General features: G+C 38.7%; 1 protein-coding gene across 2 annotated transcripts in view; it reads right to left on the bottom strand.

The window, feature by feature from the left end:
- Positions 1-15,143, bottom strand: part of MTHFD2L (methylenetetrahydrofolate dehydrogenase (NADP+ dependent) 2 like) — an 81,016-nt gene extending 65,873 nt beyond the window's left edge. For both annotated transcript variants that reach the window (XM_074905347.1, XM_074905348.1), the window contains exons 1-3: positions 14,975-15,143; positions 6,444-6,628; positions 5,020-5,142 (exon numbers count right to left, since the gene is read on the bottom strand). In XM_074905347.1, the coding sequence (XP_074761448.1) occupies positions 5,020-5,142; positions 6,444-6,628; positions 14,975-15,126 (460 nt within the window). In that variant the 5' untranslated portion in view covers positions 15,127-15,143. The remainder of the gene's footprint in view (positions 1-5,019; positions 5,143-6,443; positions 6,629-14,974) is intronic.
- Between the last annotated feature and the right edge of the window lie 4,213 nt (positions 15,144-19,356).

The raw sequence follows: 19,356 nt of genomic DNA, 5'->3' as shown, positions 1-19,356 counted from the left end.
ATTCACTATGAGTAAACTACACTCCCCCTCTAAAGGCAGCAGTTACAACCTCACTTTTTAAAGTCATATACTGAAAATTAAATTATTCCGTTTGTGACAGATTCAGCCAAAATATGAGAGGCCAATACTCAGCTGAGAAAGATGACTTAGTAACTATAAAAATAAATGTTTAAGCAAGACACTTCAGAGTCACTTCTGCATTGTGGAAGTGTTAATTATCAAGTGGTTAAAAAAAAAAAATCATAGAAGAAAAGTTATTGTGCATGTTACCTGTCTCAGATCACAAAGGATACGTGACCTAAGTTTTAAACAAGTGTATGGAAACCCTAAGCTGAAATAATTTTGCAGGTCTATCTTCCATTTTCCAACAATACAACTTGTTTCTAGTAATCTTTGAATCAGTAGGGCCAAAACGTATACTACTTAATCAGAAAACTCTGAGAATGCATAAAACTGTTTGATATTGATGAGCTCAAAACATTAAGACTGGCTTAAATGACAATAGCCTGCACATAATTTATTATTTATATCTATTTGCAATGAACATTTTTCATATGCACTATTGGTATGAGATAGGTCTGCAACTACTTAAAGCTTATACTGCATAAACACTGCTACTGATTATGAGAAAAAAAAAAAAGCATTAGCCAGTCCTAGCTCAGCAAAAGTTACAAACCCAAGACAGTCCAGGGGGATAGGTCTACAAAACGTCCCCATACTGACCCAGAAAGCAAACTTTTGTTTAATACATATATTTACCCAGTGGTACCTCAGTCATAATTTTTAACTCATAAAATAGCTTGGGTTAGAAGAGACCTTGAGAGAGATCATCTAGTCTAACCCCTCTGCAACGAGCAGGGACATTTTAGTCTATTGCCTCATTGTTTAATAAAGTCCCAAACCGCTTCCAGGATTACACTTCCAGCTTTACTTCCATCCCAGAATTACTGGCTTTTGCATCTTTTATATACTGATACAATGCTTATTCTAGGCTAGATCCCTAACAGAACTCTGCAACTGTAAGGCAATATATCGCAAAGTCCAATTCAGGGAGCGTAACAGCGTATTTTGAAAAGTCAAATAAAGGGAAATGAATGTTGATGACAAAATTCAGACATTCCCAGTAAAAATATTTTATAGACCTATATTGGATCTCTGAATTTAGTAGTCAACTAGCTCTACTGGAGTATTTTGTGATTTTGCATTAAAAGGAGCTAGTTAATTAAAAGATATTATGCATGTTATAAAACCTAAAACGTGGTAATCTCTTGTTAAAAGATTTTTAATTAAAAAACCCCCCTAGAGTTAAATCAGACTGTCATGATTTACGATTTAATTCTCCATTTTCTGATGGGAGAAGGTTTCCCTCTGAATCCTAATGAGAAAGGTCTGTGGAATTAAGATGTTAAGTACATTGATGAAAGAGTCTCTTAGAAGTCAAACTAGCCTAATCCAGATTGAGGGCAACCATAATTTTGTTTTTATGTCAACTTGTGGAATAAAAAAACCAAGAAAGAAATTTGCAGTAACCTATTGAACAGTTTTTGCAGAAGAAAACTTGTTAACCTTAGGCAAGTTGTTTGTTCATCAAACAAAAACTTGGCAGCTGTGTTTTTCCTTGTGCCTAGGATAGGACAGAACACTGCTCTGACATACACCTCCTCATTGCTGTCTGTCTTCAGCTTCCCAGAAATAGACAGATAGTACATACATTAATGTAAAAGGGAAAGAAATCATGCTTTACATGGATTTCCCCACACACTCAAAACTGATTTGCAGCATTTCAGAAAAGGGCACACAGTACTGGAAAGAAATGCAGCTGCATAGCTGTATGTGGGAGAAGTAGGCTGACATGGGCCTGAGAAAAGAGGATATGGACACTTTCCCTTCCTCATCAGAGACACTTTAAAACACTATCTTGGGCAGGCCACCCACAAACAAACAAACAAAAGCAATTCAAACTGTATAGACAGTTATTATGTTCCTTAATGAGTAGATTTTATTTGCCTCAAGAAATGTATTTTCTTGGTTTGTTTCCACTTGACTGCAGGTAGCCTCATTTCTTTCCAGAAGAACAAAGTAATTTCTTAAGTATGGTACTGTCAGTCTCATAGAACATGCTTAACCTCCTCTCAACTGATAACCATACTTGCTGTGATTCCAAGCTCCTCTCTGCACTCATCTTTCACTTGTTAACCAAACTTGCAAGATGACACCAGGCATCACTTGCCCAGCTACTCTGACATACACACATGTAAACTCTTGTTTACGCAATACACATGTGCCTCTAACCTTGACATACAAAAACTAAAGGCTGATTTTCAAAAGGGGAGACTGATGAAAATAAAAACATAGCACAAAAGGGATTCAAAAACATGTCATATACATCAAAAAATACAGACACAGAGCAAGAAGGAAGCTGTTGAGCAGCAGCAATGAGCTCCCTGGAATTAACTTTGAGAAGCTAAAATGACAGCAGTGTCTCAGTGTAAGTCAGTTCCACCAAAGCAGGCTGCACTTAGGCTGGCACAGACTTTCACAACAGAAGGATATCATGTTTGTGCTCATGTGTCTCATATTCCTTTGCTGCTTACAACTAAGAAAATTTTGAGGTTTTCATAGTCTATCTCAAATAAATACCTAACATTTCATAGCTATCTTCCAGGCAATTAAAAAAAAAGATACACGAAACTCTCTACAAAACCCTTACCACATCAGATGTAATGCACTCAAAAGGTGCATAGAAAGGAAGTTTTCCTCAGGCAAAGATGACAATCCTCAAAGTTAAGTTGCTCCAGCTCACAAAAGTGAAAGAGAACAAAGCTGTTTTCTGATTCTATTTTTATCCCAATGTTGATCAAAAGCCACACCTGTGTGTGGTTCACTACAAAAAACCTAGAACCCCACACAACAACCTCAACTCTGGAATAAACAGCCTCCACTGATAAAGTTTTCACAACTTCTAGGTTTTGTCTTCTTACATTACAATGCAAATCAAAAGTATTTTGAAAAATGAGCTCACAGCTTTCTGTCTGTGTCTGAAGTTCTTTTGTGAGACAAAAAAAATAATTCAGTAATCAGTTGTATCTGACATCTATTATGGAAAGAACTTCCTGAACATTTTCAGTTCATGATAACTTGAGTATTTAACTTTACTATAAAGACAATGTAATATTGAAAATGTTCTGCTAATGATTAAATTACTCTAAAGTTTTTACTAAAGCAGGAAAGAGCCAGGCCTCAAACTACAAGTTTTATAGTTTAGAAGGCAGCTAATTCGTCTTCAGGTAGTTCTTGAGATACCGAAGTTCTTGAGAAGGATCTTCAACCAATTACTTCAGTGTACTAGCATCAGACGTTTGAATTGACACAGCTAGAATTATCATCAGAGTTTTTTTCTGTTTAGAAGTTAAACAGGTTTAAATTCACTAAGTTTCAAGACTTAAGTCTGTTGTTGAACTATGTATTGACAAAGGCAGACAGCTCAAGACCAGACAGTAATGATCTTATATCCTCCTCAAAAAAATGCATTACCGCAAGCAGTACCTAAAAATTTTACCGAGTACACACACAAGCAAGACAAGTGACGCATGACACCTTATTTCTGGGGAACACAACAACGGATTGGGAGTCCAGTGGATGAGTCTGTTTCCTTTGTCTGAAGTATTTAACAAAGATCTCCATCCCTAGGCTGTCAGTACTCCATCTTTTGCATGAGTTCTTACTACTGAAATGAAAATTTGTTACATTACCTGTTACCCTAATCTGTTCTTAGTGGAAGAGATGTTTGTTCAAAGTAAACCGATCACATTCTATCAGCTGCCAGAGTTCCTCCATTGGTGTCCGAGATTTCACTCTCCTTACCTGTGTTATACTTCCACCTTGTGGCCAATATATTTCAGTAAGTGGCCGATTTCAGTTAGCTTTCACATAATACGAAGTTTAATAAACACTGATGTTTATTAAAAATACCAAGAATCTCTTCCTCTATAACAGTCAGCACCTGCCCCAATTTTTGCTGTTTCACAAACACAAAATAAACCTAGCAAGAACTGTCTGAAAGTGAGGACCAAGACTAGGAATAAGAGTGGAAAAACAAAGAGCTTAGCTAGAAACAAAGCTTCAACTTCATTATCATCAGAGACACTTATAAACAGTAACCCCTGGAGTCTCAGCTAGTGCTAGAAATCATGCCTGTACATGTCAAAAAGACAGCTCCTGCCCTTCACAGCATACAGGATAAATGTATGTTAAAAGACAATGTTTGGAAACACAGAGACAGGGGAAACCCAACATGCCAGTCAATTTACTACAATGACTCTAGTAATTGAGGCACCTCCTCACTAGGAAACATACAGTGGTTTAACTAAGTTGACTTACATAGATTTAGATGAAAACTGCAAGTTTTATCACTGCCAAAATAGCATTTTGTCAGCTACTGCCAAGTGATAGTGAGATTTTATTGCAAATTAGGATAAGGGAAATAACAAACAAGAGTAGAGGACCTTAACAGAAAGCTCACCTGGAACATTAGGGACAGCATAGAAAACATGAACAAATGTATATAGGCAAAACTTTGAATCACAGGGAAAAAGGCCGCAGCATCGTAGGTTAGATAACATAACTTGGCATGATATAGGAGGTGAAAATATGGCAAAGGTCTTGGAGTTCAAGGCAAAATAGTGCCACATGTTAAAAAAAAACAAAATAAAAAAGAGAAATCAACTGGATAAAGTGTGTGCCTGGAGGGAAATTCCTCGAAATAGCATTCTGACTTTTATAAAAAAGGCAAGGTTGACAATATGAAATGATTCTCATGATTTAGTTTGCATTTTGTTTTAAAATGAACTGCAGGCTAACATACAACAAAGATTTTAACATCTCAACTAAGCCTTTTTTGTGTATGTCCACTTTCAAGAGCTTCTGATGTCACTAAGATATACTTGCAACCCAAAACTGTCAAACTCGTTCCTTGTACATTGACTGTACATGAGGATTGGGACAAAAGATGTCACCTACCTGGGAGAGGTAGCTGAACTAATAAACCAGTAACTGTTGAATCCTTGTTCAGTTTTACCGTCATATCTAAGAGTTCTTCCTGAGAAACATCTTTAGGCCTCAGTATGATCTCACTAGAAATGCCTGATAAAAATCAAAACCAGAAGACATATATTAGTATCAGGAAATTTATCTATGGACAGCTTAGCAATTTTGACTAAAAATCTGTCCGATGATTAACAACTGTCTTAAATAATCATGTAGGACCTGCTAAAAATTATGCTTTCGTTGCCTGGTCTTTAATGCTGTATTTCTAGAAGTCAAATACAATCTTACAATGAAACATACAAGAAAAAAAAATATAAATCTATAGTTGGGCATAGTAGCTCCAAATATTTGGAAAATAAAGAATGTAACTTTTCTACAAATGTGTTCTTGAGAATTACAACTAAAACTAAACAGATAAAGCTAAATGAGCACTACTGGCATTTTATTTGAGAGCTCTTCTACTTCTGTGGAACAAAACTCATTATTAGAAAGGAAAATTTTTCAAGTTACGTCACAAGATTGCAGTTTCACTGACAGCAACAAGATTTAAGTTCCCTGTTTAGGCTATGATCCTCTCTCATTTGGAGATGAGATGTTGTAGTGACTGGGCTTTACCCTGGATACTCAGTCACTTAGCTTTATTGTTTGATTTCATTGTGTCTGAAATTTTGCCCTTCATACTCAGAACTGTGAGGACTTAGTTTTGGATTGGCTTGCCTGGCTCTACTGTGGACCTAAAGCATTCATCAGGAAAGATATTCCATGAGATACAGCAGATGCACATGAAGATTGACATCATGAAGAAATTATTGACATTATGAAGAAAAAGGCTCTTTCTCCGCATCTTTCTGTGAAGCCAGTTACTTAATCACTGTTCACATCAATTCTGGGGTAGTAGGATTTGCTACCACAGTTGGAGGTGGGCTGAAAAATTCACATATAAAGGCAGGAATCTAACAGGTACTGAGGAGGCAAGCTTTTAAGCAAATATTTCACATTCAAAAGTAATCAGAAGTTGCAGAAACAACTACAAACGGATGTATTTTCTCTGATTATCGTTATTCACCAAGCCTCTCAAAGCCAGTTAAGACATTTAACTGCCAAAAAGCTTTCCCAATGTTCTCCTTTAGTTTCCAATTTCTAGCACTAAGGATGCAAACTGTTTCTTAACAACATCTTAAGACACCTAATTGATCTTAAATCTACCAGTCATGTGTCATTAAAGCTACTTGCTTCACGTCAATGCAACTTCTTTAATTTCATCAGAGAAGGAAGAAAACAGTGCAAAATTAAATTCAGACACAAAGGGGCCCATCTGTCCCCCTTTTTTTATTTGTTGTTTTTAAATAACAGTATCTTGTGCTTACCAAAGGATCATCATACTATGTACCACATACCTACAGCTGCAGCTGCTTTTATCTTGTTTCTGACATAGATATGACTAGCTGGATTGTCTCCTACTAATATGACAGTGAGATGAGGTCTCTTGTTTCCAGAGGATATCCACGATTCTACATCCCTTTGAACTTCTTTCAAAACTTGTTTAGCAAGCTTTGCCCCTGAGATAATGGTTGCTTCATCACTATAGAGACAAAAAGATACACAATATTTAGGTCTAAAATTTCATCAACAAGATACTTCTAAGTGTGTGATCTACCACGTTAAATACCTGCAAATCCTTTGATTAGTTAATTTGCTAGTATTTAAAATATTTTTTGAAAAACACTACCGCGCTACAAATCCACCTGTGGAAAGAAGTGCTTCCCCACTCTCTTAATTGAAGAACAGGAATGTGCCATCAGTGCATACAGAAGAAGAGCTCACCTGCCACAACCCACCTTCCCAACACACAACACCAGCCAGGTTGAATGTATTTACCAACTCCTGCATTTGGGAACAGAACATGAGAGTTTGTATGCCCTTAAGTTTTTCTGTTTTAAGAGATTTTTACCCACTTCCCTTCCCAAATTTCCTTCAAAGAATCTATTTGGTATGGGATTATTCATACCTCTTTTGTCCAAGGCTAGAGGATGCTATTTCCCAGCTTTCACAGGACTTAATTCATGTAAGCCAGTGGTGACTAACTCAGGAGCCTGACATGCCCTCTCTGCTTTTGTCCTTTCAATTCCCAGTCCTTCCAGTAACCTCCCTCTGCCCCTCAACCAGCACTACAGCAGACATATATCCTCCTTGGGTAAAGGGCCCACAACCATTGCCCTACCGATGTAGAAAAGCAAAGGAAAACTGAAAGTCTTGTGCCTTTAACTTGTCCCAGAACTTCTCAGCCCCGCTCTTTGTCATTGCTGTGATCACCACCCCAACCAAGGATGTGGAAAATCCCCACCCCCCCCACCCCAATAAACAAGAAACCTCCAGCATGTATAACTTTCAGATGCTAAGATGTTAATACCTCTTCTACCAGAGAAGCAGCCTTTAAATACTGACTTTACTGCTTGGTGGTGGTGGTGCTTAAAGGGGAGAAAGCAGGAAGAGAAAGAAAGCTATAGAGCAAGAAACTACATCACTGATCTGGTTTAAAACATGGTATTCCATAAGATTGAAAACCATAACTTTAAGCAGACAAAAGATCAAGTTGCATTTTACTCATTTCAGAAATCTGTGCAGTTTCAATCATTCTTAGAAAATCTTCATGATCAGAGAAGCTGAATGCACAAGGGTGTGGAAAAAGGAAGGTGGGGGAGGGAACAGCAGCAGCGACACCACAACCACACAAGACAGGACAACCACAAGACCACACAAAATCACAGACTATCTATGGTTTTACAGAAAGAAATCATCCAAACTTAACCTCCATATCTGACTGATAGATGAAGAAATCCAGTCTACATTTTAGGTTACTGAAGAACTGTTCTATGAGGACCCTGATACATAGGGAAGAGAAATGTAACTGAAAATACATTTTTCTGGATTGGAAATAACAGTACCCAACTTTCTGACTTCTACTACTGCTCACGCCCTCCAGAAAAATGAACAACTTGTGAGCAGTAACATGACAACTCCCAAAATGTATTTAAAAATACAAGTTTATTTCAAATGACATGCAAGGTAAACCTTAACAGTGTTCTAGAGGTATGGCAGAATGGAACAGAAGTCAAATTCCTTACTTAATCTTACAAGCCCTAGCCCCACCCTCGAATGACATTTTGGTGACAATAATATTAAGGCTTATCCTCTGGTAGAGCTCTTAATGTCACTTATCAACTTCCCATGCTCACCTCACCAGCTAACTGCTCAAAGATTAAGTGCATCTCGACTAACCAGCACTTCCTCAAGTACTATTTCATTCAGATCTTTTAAGTGTCAGCTTTATCTTACCTTGGTTGTTCTTGTTTATGGAGTCTTCTCCATCTTCCTGTCTGTCTGCTCGCTGTGAGCAAGCATAGGTACTCCTCACCTTGTATGTGTCCATGGAACATATTCCACCGCAGCTCAAGCTTTTATCTACACTACCTCCTTCATTATTTGAATCTCTCATCTTCTCAAAGAAACTCTAGGAAGCCCAACATGATACATACAGTTAACAGTGTTTCTTGGCACAATCATGTGATACATCTGTAAAGATGCAGTAAAATAACACCAACTCCCCAGAAGCAAAGCTACCAACACAGACACAGAGTTGAAGTTACTAGTGGACAAGTTCACTCCTCTCCTAATGAGCACAACTGTGCAGCACTGTAAGAAAAAACATGCTCCTGGTTCATCAGCTGCTAACCAAAGACTGCTGACTCATTACTTGATCTTACTAGAAAGTAAGCCTGAGCAGGAGAGGGTTTCCCCTCTGCAAACATCCTCCACTTCCTTGTCTGAAGAGCTTTACACATACACACAAAAACACACACAAAGATTGTAACCCCTGCTCTGAATTGAATAAATTAATTCAACATGACTACCATTTCTAACTGACATACTTTAACAAGGACTCCAGATGGGTTATAATGACATATTGTTGGTGTCCCTATAACTTAAAAAAAAAAAAAAAATCATTTTTTTTTAAAAAAATTAATAGTGCCTAGTATTAAAAAAAACCCCCACCTTACTCAGCTGAGAACAATTTATCCAGCTGTTTGTCAAGAAAGTAAAGTATTAGAAACATTCTTAGCACATTAAAAATATTAATAACTTGTTTCCTTCACAGAATCATCAAGGCTGGAAAAGACCTTGAAGATCATCTAGTCCACCCACCTAACACCGACAGTTCTCAACTACACAGGGTTACCTCAGACTTAGCTGCTTCTCAAATACAAGTTTCTGTACTGTTTGACTTAAATATATATAAAGAAAAATAATTAAGCCAACAGATGTGGTTTTATTCTTTTCCTGTATGGCCTGCTCTGTATGTGCTCATTTTCATAGATGTCTTCCTCTCATCTTCATTATTTATGTTTTAGCTACACATGCCTTTGGCACAAGACAGTTCTTTCCATGTACTCATTATGCCAAATAAATAATTAATACTTGCCTGCGTAGCAATACCATATACATTTAAGAATACAAGGACTTAACAATATTTTGGGGCCAAAAATTATTTTCAATCCATATTGAATTTGTATTGCATTTCTATGCTATTCTTACTCTAAATTATAAGTTTTCCTAATCTTTAAGCAAACGAATTTATAAGTGCATGTCTTTTCCTTAAAATCTAGCCACAGACTCACTAAATCTGACCATTCTCACCCCATCAAGCTCAGTCAGTCATCCAAGGATCAAAACCAAAACAAATGAACAGAAAACCAGTGCTAAAAATGCAAAACCATGAACACACACACACACAAAAGAAAAAAATCCTCACACACATTATAATCTAGGAGAAAATGCATGTAATTATATCCTAGGCGGGAGGCACTGTGATAAGGCTCTTCTTCAACACCTGGATCTTTCTGAAGACAACAAACAGTAAGTTCTACAAGCCTCAGTGAAAGTCAATTGTAAAAGACAAAAAATTGCTTGAAAAACAGAAATGTTTCAAGTTAACACTACTCTGAAAAATTAATACTCTGGGGCAGCCAAGGTATAGAAAATCAAAATGATTCCAGGTGAGTTCACATACACGGAAAAAAACAAGTACAATTACATCTTAGCAAGAAGTTATGGGATGGCTCTACTTTAAAAACCCTCTTTTGACATTCCAACAGCTACATGGATACTTTGAAGAAGTTAAGGAAGGTGTCAATGCCAAAAGTAGTTCGATTTTTTACATTCGTAACTTAAAGGTGCTGGGAAGGGAGATGGTAAATGTCATGTACATTTGTGGCAAATGTTTATGAAAGTGACTCCAGGTCTCAAGGAGAATCTCAATGAGGACAAAGTACTGGAAAAAGAAATCTTTAGGTAAAACTTTCAGCCTTTGCTTTGGAGACTGACTATGACCCACCGAGCAACTGAAATTACCAAATTATCAGAAAGGAGTGTGAAAGGCCAGCTTTGTATCTTACAGAGTTATAGATAAAGAGCCTGTCATGTTACAGATGCCACTAATGCAAATCTTTTTCGGAAGACAGCTAACAATTTTTATAATGGTTCAGAAACCAGTAATGAGCTATTAAAAAGCACTCCACATATCCACTAGGTTAACTATGCATTGAAAATGCCACCACTGTAACCGAGCTGTCAATATTGCTACTCAAAGAACCACCACTTAGGTTGAAATGTTCATTATTTCTTATATGTTTCCTAGCAGAAGTTCTCAAATAGATTTGAAAGCTTATGTCACCTTCATATATAGCAAATAATTTTGCCCTAAATCAGCCAGTACCTAAATTTTTACAAGTCCAAGGCAAAAAACAAGGGTAAATCAAACATTAAATTATTGGGAATATAAAGATTATGTTATTTTACATGATTAGATATTTGAAAATCAGCAGCTACTCCTGCATTACCATTCTGCTGCTCTACTTCATTAAATAACAATAATAAAAAGAACACTTAGTGTTTACACTTAACCATACACATTTCAGTTACACAAATTGAAACCTCAGCACTTCAATAGGTGGTACAAGTGAAGACTATCTAGAAACGTCCTAAAATGAATTATTTCAGTCTTGATGACAATTTAACTCAGCTGGTCATCATTACAGCAACACAACATACTGTTCTTCCTAGGAAAGATTTTAATATTTCTATTTAATCACCATAATTAATTGTTTTATTCTTAGACCTAGTATTTGGCTATGTCAACTTCTGTTGCTTGAACTTCCCTTGACACATAAAATAAGCAAAGTATGTTATGGTAATTTACCTCTATTTTCTAGGAAGACAGCAGTATTTATTATTTCTCTTAATCACTGTTAGTTTAGTGCATTTACAATTTCACCTAGATTTTTAAGACAATGGTACAAATTCAATATAACATGGAAACATGTATAATCTATTGTGTTAACAGAAGCATGATTTTAGTTCCAAAGAAACTTCCCCTGGGAAGGAGGAAAAAAAACAAAGCGAGAAAAAAAGAAGCCCTAGTAGATTAAAATATGTTTGATTAGGTATTAAGAGAATAAAAGCTTGACACCCTTCGGCAGTAATTTTTTCTGTGCCTGACTACCCTGAACATCCAGAACTAAACCATTTCAACATCCTCTGCAAATACATAGGCTTGAAGCTTTCCATGTATATCTGTACACAAATGCGTTTAACATTGATGTTTTATACAAGCTGAGACAGTTTGCCATGATGAAAGTAGTGCAAAGTCATTTGCAAAAACAATATATCATTCTGGTTTTATGTTAAAATTGGACTGGTTTTCAAAGTGCTGCAAGTCCAATCAGTTGCGTTTTTTTCTGTACCATGTTCTGGGGTATTAACAAGTCTGCACCTAGAATAACACTCAGGAAAAAAAACCCCACGCTTTCTGAGACGGTCTAAAACCAGTTTTGCACTCTGTCTTTACTATAAGAAACTACACAGTTGGAATAAAATAACATATGATTAATGTTTTGTTATATTAATAAAATGTATGTTGTTGTGTTTATCAGCATACTCAAACATGAGAAATGTTTAACAATTCAACACATGGGGAATATCTCTAAAAGCCAGCAGACACCATATTTCTTCAGAGACACTTGCTGAAACTTTAAGACACATGGATGGTAGAACATTAAGGATTTTAAAATATCACCCCAACAGCATATGGAAGAAATTCTTTAAGATGGGAAAAAAAAAAAAAAAGTAATCCTAGAAGCACAAACAAACTCCCAGGATCATCATCCCACCCATAACACAGTTCATCCATCTCTTGAACTCTTTGCTTAAATATGATCATATTTAGAAACAGCTGCTGCCAGCTCTTCTGGAGAAAAACCCAAGTGTCTATACATTTTAGCTGCACCCAAAGCAACAACATGGTATTCTTGTTACTACCTAGGAAGTTACTGAGACTTGTTTAAGTGTCAGTGGCTAAAAAGCAAAAACCATTCCTGGGTTTAAAGGCAAATACTAAAAAGGAAACAAATCAGGCGACAATGTGTTGTCATTTATCATTCCAAATGGAGAAGTTTCTAGTTCTCCTCCTTCCAAGATTATTCTGACCTTCATGACTCCAGAAATTACCCTCCCAAAAGTAAGAAAACAGTTGCATTAACATCCCCTTTTATGTAACATAGCTGTTTCATTTTTACAAAGTACAATTCTTCAAGGACCTGCTTTCTGCTACATAGTCACCATCTATTCATACCACATTTTAAAAGACTCTGGATTTACTCAGGAACCATTAAAACTTCGAGCGTTTCTCTAGGTGTGATACATAAGGTGCTGAGAGTTTATCAGGGAAAGATGAAGCAGCGGCATACACATACACACCTGCTGCATAAAATATGCAGCTCACCTTCCAATTCTAGCAACCTCTTGAGCAACAAATTTAAGTAAAACAAAGGTCACCTTGAAAACATCTGTGACTTCCTGAATTCAACTTTCACTTGCCTTCTATGCATCAACTAGTATTTCATACACGAAATAAATATCAAGAAGAAAATATTAATACAGCTCAGTAAATACTATCATATTATTTATTTTGACATTCGGAACTTTGTCTCAGCAAAAACACCCAGTTAAAAAATTAATTCTCACAGGAGAAAAAAAAGCAAGTTTTACATATATAGCTAAGGAGAAACTTCTAATACCTTGTCATTTTCCTTAGTTGCACTGTAATGCTTTTCCAAGTCTTTTCTTTACTTGAGAAAGTTGTACACAGTCTTTTCAACAAGAAAATTCTCCACAACTACCAAACATGAAAATAGCAAATATTATAACATGTTGATGTTTCTCAGGTTTAGAATCTAGATGGTTTAAGTCCTGTGATGGAAATACTATACAGGAACCACATGAAAAAGTAGAGCATCAGCTGTACAGGAAGGTTACACTGCAGCAAGCTATTCAAGACACTGAAACAAAGAAGTGAATTATTATTTTAAATTTTACCACATTAAAAACTTGACCACGTCTAATGACCAATTTATTACGTGTTACTATGCCATCCTGTTCCGCTATCATCCTACTCACTCATGGATACTCTTATTCTGAACCCTAGGTGAGTTTACAACAGAACAACTCACATACTGAATCTTTCTTGTTAGTGCATCCAGTGACTCGCAGGACATTACAGAAACAGCAGCGGCTATTTCAGATCAACCTATACACTAAAAGCCCAAAATCATATGGGGCATCACAATGGGATCTTCTCAATCCCACACATACCACATGAAAACCTCTGTAAAATCATTATTGCAGGAGCTTCTCCTTTTTGCAGAACTGGAAAAAACAGTTACTAGCAGCAGAGAACAGAAGTAGGTATGCACTGTTCCAGAAATACAGCTGTCTGTGCCAAAACCGGCAGAACTGAATCCTCTGTTGTAGAGGATATAGAGTATCTAGAAGGTCAGATGCTTATTTCAGTTGTCACAGTAGAGCTTACTAATCTTTTCATGTTTGCAAACACAAAGCAAAGACAATGCTTTCAGTGTGGGCCACTTGTGACCTAACGAAATGAGCAACTTTCAGGTCAGTATTTAAAACGATTCCAGTATAAATAAAAAGCCTGGCAAGCAAGAGCTGAGCCGAAACCCTCCCATCCACACCCAGACAAGTGCTCGCAGTTGCTGTGCCGCAACACCAACACGAGAGTCTCAGCGCAGCCAGCACATTAAATGAAACACACGGGGTAACAACTGTCAGGAAACCTGTCCTCGCTGCGTTGGGAGTGAGTCCTGCTGGCCCTAGTGATCCAGGCCTTCAGCAAACACCAGCAGACCCCTGCCCACTGCAGTGCTACATGAGACACAGTGCGACCACACGGGCTTTGTTTATTTATTTTATTTTTAAAATTATGCGTTTAATTATTTATTTATTCAAGAACAAAGGAGCACCACGGTATGACACCACCTGCCTTTCTGAGGGCAGTGAGATGTCATGGGATGGGCCGTCACCATCACGTCCCTTCATACAGGCAGCAATATTCTTCGGCAAAGATTAAAATACCAGGCATCAGCAAAAATAACCGCAGATGCCAGAAAATTCACATACACGTAGTAATTCTGTGCAAACAAACGTTGAACAGCCCGATTCCTCCGGGAGAGGAGGCCGGGAAGGCCGCACCGCAAGGGCTCCCCCATTTCAGCGCACCCTTTGACCCCCACCGGACAGCACCGCCGGAGCCGCAGCCCGGTACCCCACCCCACCGGCTGGCACAGGCCCCGCGGAGCCCCACTTTCCCGGGGAGAGCTACCACTCAGCCGGGGGTCTGGCGCAGCCACCCCGGAGGCGACGGACGAGGGAGACGAGCCGGGCTGCCCTTGTCCCGTCTCCTCTCCTCAGGCGGTTGGTGCCCGCTCGATCCGCAGCTCCCCCGAACGTTCCCGCCGTACCGGGAGGAGGTAGGGGAGGAGGTGAAGATGAAGATGCCCCGAGGGGCGCGGCGTACCTGGCGGCGCTACGAGGGGAGCTGCTGGTGCTGGAGGCGGCCCGGGACGCCGGCCGAGAGAGAACCCGCCATCGCCTCAGCGACGCCAAGCCCAGGCGCAGCACGGAGGAGGAGAAGGCTGTCGCTGCTGCGGCTGCCGCCGCCGCCGCCATATCGGTCCCGACGGACGGAAGCGCTGCCGCAACCAAGCGACGAGAGGAGGAGCCAGGGCAAGTAGCGGGCCCGGGGCCGCGGCGGGGCGGGGCGGGGCGCGTCGCTGAAGGCCGGGCGGAGGTGCCGCCAGTCGCCGTGGCGGGAAGAGCGGGCATGGGCGGGGGAGACGGATCCGCCGATCGGCAGAGGTGGAAGGGCGGCGGCAGCGCCTCCGGGGAAGGCACTCCCGTGGGCAGGCCGCCACCCTGCGATGGCCCGGCGCTGGCAAACCCGCCGCGATTGTGTGCTGAGAGGACGAGGCACAGCCCCTATGCCCTTCTCCCCTGCCCCCGCCAGCCTGCAGTGCTTCGCGGGTGGTGGCAGGAACCTCTGCAGACGATGGTGCAAAAGGCGGCCTTCCTTCGCATCCTGTGGTTCGTATCAACTCCTCTTCCCGCCAAAATGTGTTCTGGGGAAAGCCGACACCGAGTCAGATCTACGCAGACAAGCATTGATGCCCTTCGTAATTCTCAGCTGCACTCTCGTGTTTTCCCAGGGGAAGTCTCGTGGACTTTCTTACAACTCACATATAAGTGATTCCTGTCATGTTCTGTGGCAGATTTTTCACTAAGAAGCGTGGGAAAATCGTTTGTGCAGAGGGGATGAAGAAAACAAAAGGAGATCGGAAATAACATATACAAAGCATGCCAAAATAATAACGGCAGCCTTACCTGCAATACTGAGCGTACTGACAGCCGGCAAATTCCTTTATGAATCTGGCAAAGCTTTGAAAAGATGCAACGGATTACCGAGGCTGCCATTTACTGCTATGGTACTGGCATGTTGTTTACTTAAGGAACATGACTCAGGTGCTTCCACAAACAGTGTGTGTACTGTTTTTTAATAACTTGTCTTCCTAGAATCTGTCTTTCAGTATTATAGATACTATGTAAATCTCCTTTCGGTTGCCATCTCTTATTTTATAAACAGTAGCAACACCAAAATTTACACCCTGTCTAGCATGTACATACTGCATTAATTATAAACTTTTTATAAAGAAGGACACTTACCCAAGTTTCACTGACACAGTTACATACATTCTTACTCCCATGATTATTTCCTCTTACTATCCTATTCGGCAAAAAATGAACACGTGAGGATATAGGAAGCCCTGTGAAAATTTACAGTCCTGAACAGGTAAGATCTTTAAGATAGAACAAAGATCTTCAAATGTTAATCGACCCTATCCAGCTTCTAAAGAACTGAAGATTATGAATGTAAATTTAATATTTAAGCTTGTTTGTATAAAATCTAGCCATTTTCTGTATGCTATTTTTTAAAAAAAATCATATCAATTGTTCTATAAGAACAGATGTTCAAATATGGATAGGCTGACAGTTTATGTGGTGGTGGAAAAATGAATTGCAAGTAATCCTAAAAATGGGAGTAGGTTGCTTGAAGGAGGTATATATATATATCACAAAGAACAGGCAAGATACTAAAAGAAGTAAAAGCTGAAAAGGATAACAAAAAACACGATGGGAAAATGAAAAAAATATCAGTAGTGCTAAAAATTGGTTTTACAGAAAAGAGAATTCCACCAAAAGTTTCTTTTTTTCTAGGATGAAAAAGGTGGTCCACTAATGTTTTTTTATGCAAGGTTTGTATACTTGAGTAGTAATCTTTGAATTGCTGTTGATAAAATTTTCCACAAATGGAACGTCCACCACAGATTTTTCTACCGAATTAGTATACTAGAAAAAAACAGTTATATTATAAAGGCTTTCAATGAAGTTTGCTATGCAAATTGTGACTGAAGAACTGCTTTACTTCAAAAGTACATCAGTTATGTTTAACAAATGTAGGTGAACATATTTTTACAGTCAGTGATGCTGAACACATTAAAAAAAACCAACCTTACCCATTATCTTTTATGCAAATTAACCTTTTGTACCAATTGGATTCCTGTTGTTCATACTGATCCCTACAGACAAATAAAACCAGGTTTTCAGTAACACGAGGATGAAACCTATTTTCTTGACCTAAGTTAACTGCTTAGGTTTTAGATCCCATTCGAGTTTGGAAATTAAAATTCACAACTTTTTAGAAAAGCAAAACACCACAACATTTTAAATTAACTTTCACACCAACCAAATTGCCCCATACTGGCAATCTCTGGTTTGACCTTGAACCTACATGTAGTAATGCACATACACAAAAATGCTACCAATATCAGTTGTTCACACCAAAATGAAGTACTGCCTAATCATATCACTCCTGAAAAAGATAAATCTGAAAGCTCACCGGTGCTATAATAATATTTATGATTAATAGTTTGCAGAACATAGCCTACAAAAAGTGAACACATTACTATTGTGCAAGATCTGCTGAATACATTATATAGAAAATCTTATGAAAATAGTACAGTAATAATTAACAGTATGCATATGATCCACAAAAATGCACTGATGAAATTGGTACAAAGGATAAAGCTGAAAAGATGCAATTTGGTTTTCATAACAGTTAAAGCAGAGTTAGGCATTGACAGCTGTGAAGAAGGTGGGTATTCTTAACATGTTTCAGAGTCTTTTATAAATGGAGTACTTTTATTTATAAAGGACTAGTTACAAAATACTCTCTTGGGCATTAACAATCCCATCAACTTAAAATTATATCTTAATAATTATTTGTGTGTGAAGATGAAGTCAAAGATGCTTGTTTGGTAAGAGGTGTGGTTCTCTCACCTTGTGAAAACCTGTATCAGGAAATTTTTTTAAAAATTTCTTTTTATATCCTGGAAGAATATTATGTCTTTCTGCCCCCTTCTCCACTTTTTTCTTCTTTGTTTTGCCTTCCTAGCTGCTGGAAGGTGTACATTTGTATGAGACAAAAGAGGTTGAGAAGACAGGTGAACCACCTCATATTTTGCAGTCTTAGTTTAAGGAAAAAATTAATCTTAGTTTAGGGAGAAAACTAGTTTGAGAAAAATTGAGTTGAAGAAAAAAACTTGTTACCCTTGTGAAGCTTTGTATTTTAAGAAAATTGTTTTGCTGGCCTTTTTTCTTTCTAGCAGTCCCCCACCCTACCTACAGCCTCTGTTTTTAAAGGACACTAGTACTGGTGATGAACATAGTATTTGGGATGAACACGTTACTGTATTTTAAGAAACTCTGTTCATGATCCCATGATCTGGCACTTTCAGCACCTGCTGCAGAGTCTGCTTTCTACAGCAACAAATTGTGTATAAAACCTGGGCCCTGGCAGCAAGATGCTGGGAATTTCTGGAATGTGAGCAAAAGTGAGAGTCACAGCTACTGCTGGAGCTGGAAGATACACAAAAGGGAAAAGATGTGTTACTGATTTCTTTAACAGATACATATCTTGCACCTTGGTCCAACCTCACTCAACTTTTGTTCCAAAGCCCTGGTTCCCAAGAAGGAACAGAAGGCAGGCCAGAACAGTGCTTAAGGCCTGAGGGGTTTTCCTTTATCAGTACGTTTGGGATTGTGTCTGTGTGTGCATATGTGTTACCATGGACTGTGACTCTCTTAAAGTGCACACTGATGATCCAGACTGTACCTTCACCTTGTGTTTATACAGAAAGTCTGTGACTATATTAGGATAATTGTAGAGGCAAGGGTTTGCCTTCCCTGGTTAGCGATGCCATATGGGAAGCAAGCCACCAGGAGGTACTCAGCCCACATGTTACGTCTCGCCTTACACTGATCCTTCCTGCTGCCGTCTTCGGAAATGAACTATTTGGGAAGCCACGGTTCGGTTTAAATGTCATCACGATCATTAGTGATGGCCTTAACTACATCTATTACTGTGTAGTCATTATTCTGAAACAGAAAATAAGAGCCTCCAGTCACTTCACCCGTTTTAATATAGTATTTTCCCTTAGGACCAGCTCCTGGATGATGGTGTCAAGGAAACAGAGACAAACAGGAGCACAAGTTCTGTTCACTGTAGCTGTCAGCTGAAATGGAAAGCACATATTAAATGGTTCTGTAGCAAGTGAAAGAGAACTAGATTCAAGATGGAAATTCATATTTAGGATCTTGAAGAGAAAGATATACATCAAAGCACAGGCAAACTTAAAAACACTTTTCCTGTGCTTTTCATACAACTATTAGGAGTCCTTAGGCTACCGGTAGTCAGCACTGTATGTTTAGAAAAATCCTGGCTCAAATATGCAGTTTTAAGGCATGAACTGAAGAAATAAATACCCAGCCAAGTCTATTTTAATG

This window comes from Athene noctua, chromosome 4 (assembly GCF_965140245.1).
Source record: "Athene noctua chromosome 4, bAthNoc1.hap1.1, whole genome shotgun sequence".
Lineage (NCBI taxonomy): Eukaryota > Metazoa > Chordata > Aves > Strigiformes > Strigidae > Athene > Athene noctua.
The sequence above is the reverse complement of the archived record's forward strand: the minus strand, read 5'-3'. Positions and strand labels throughout refer to the sequence as shown.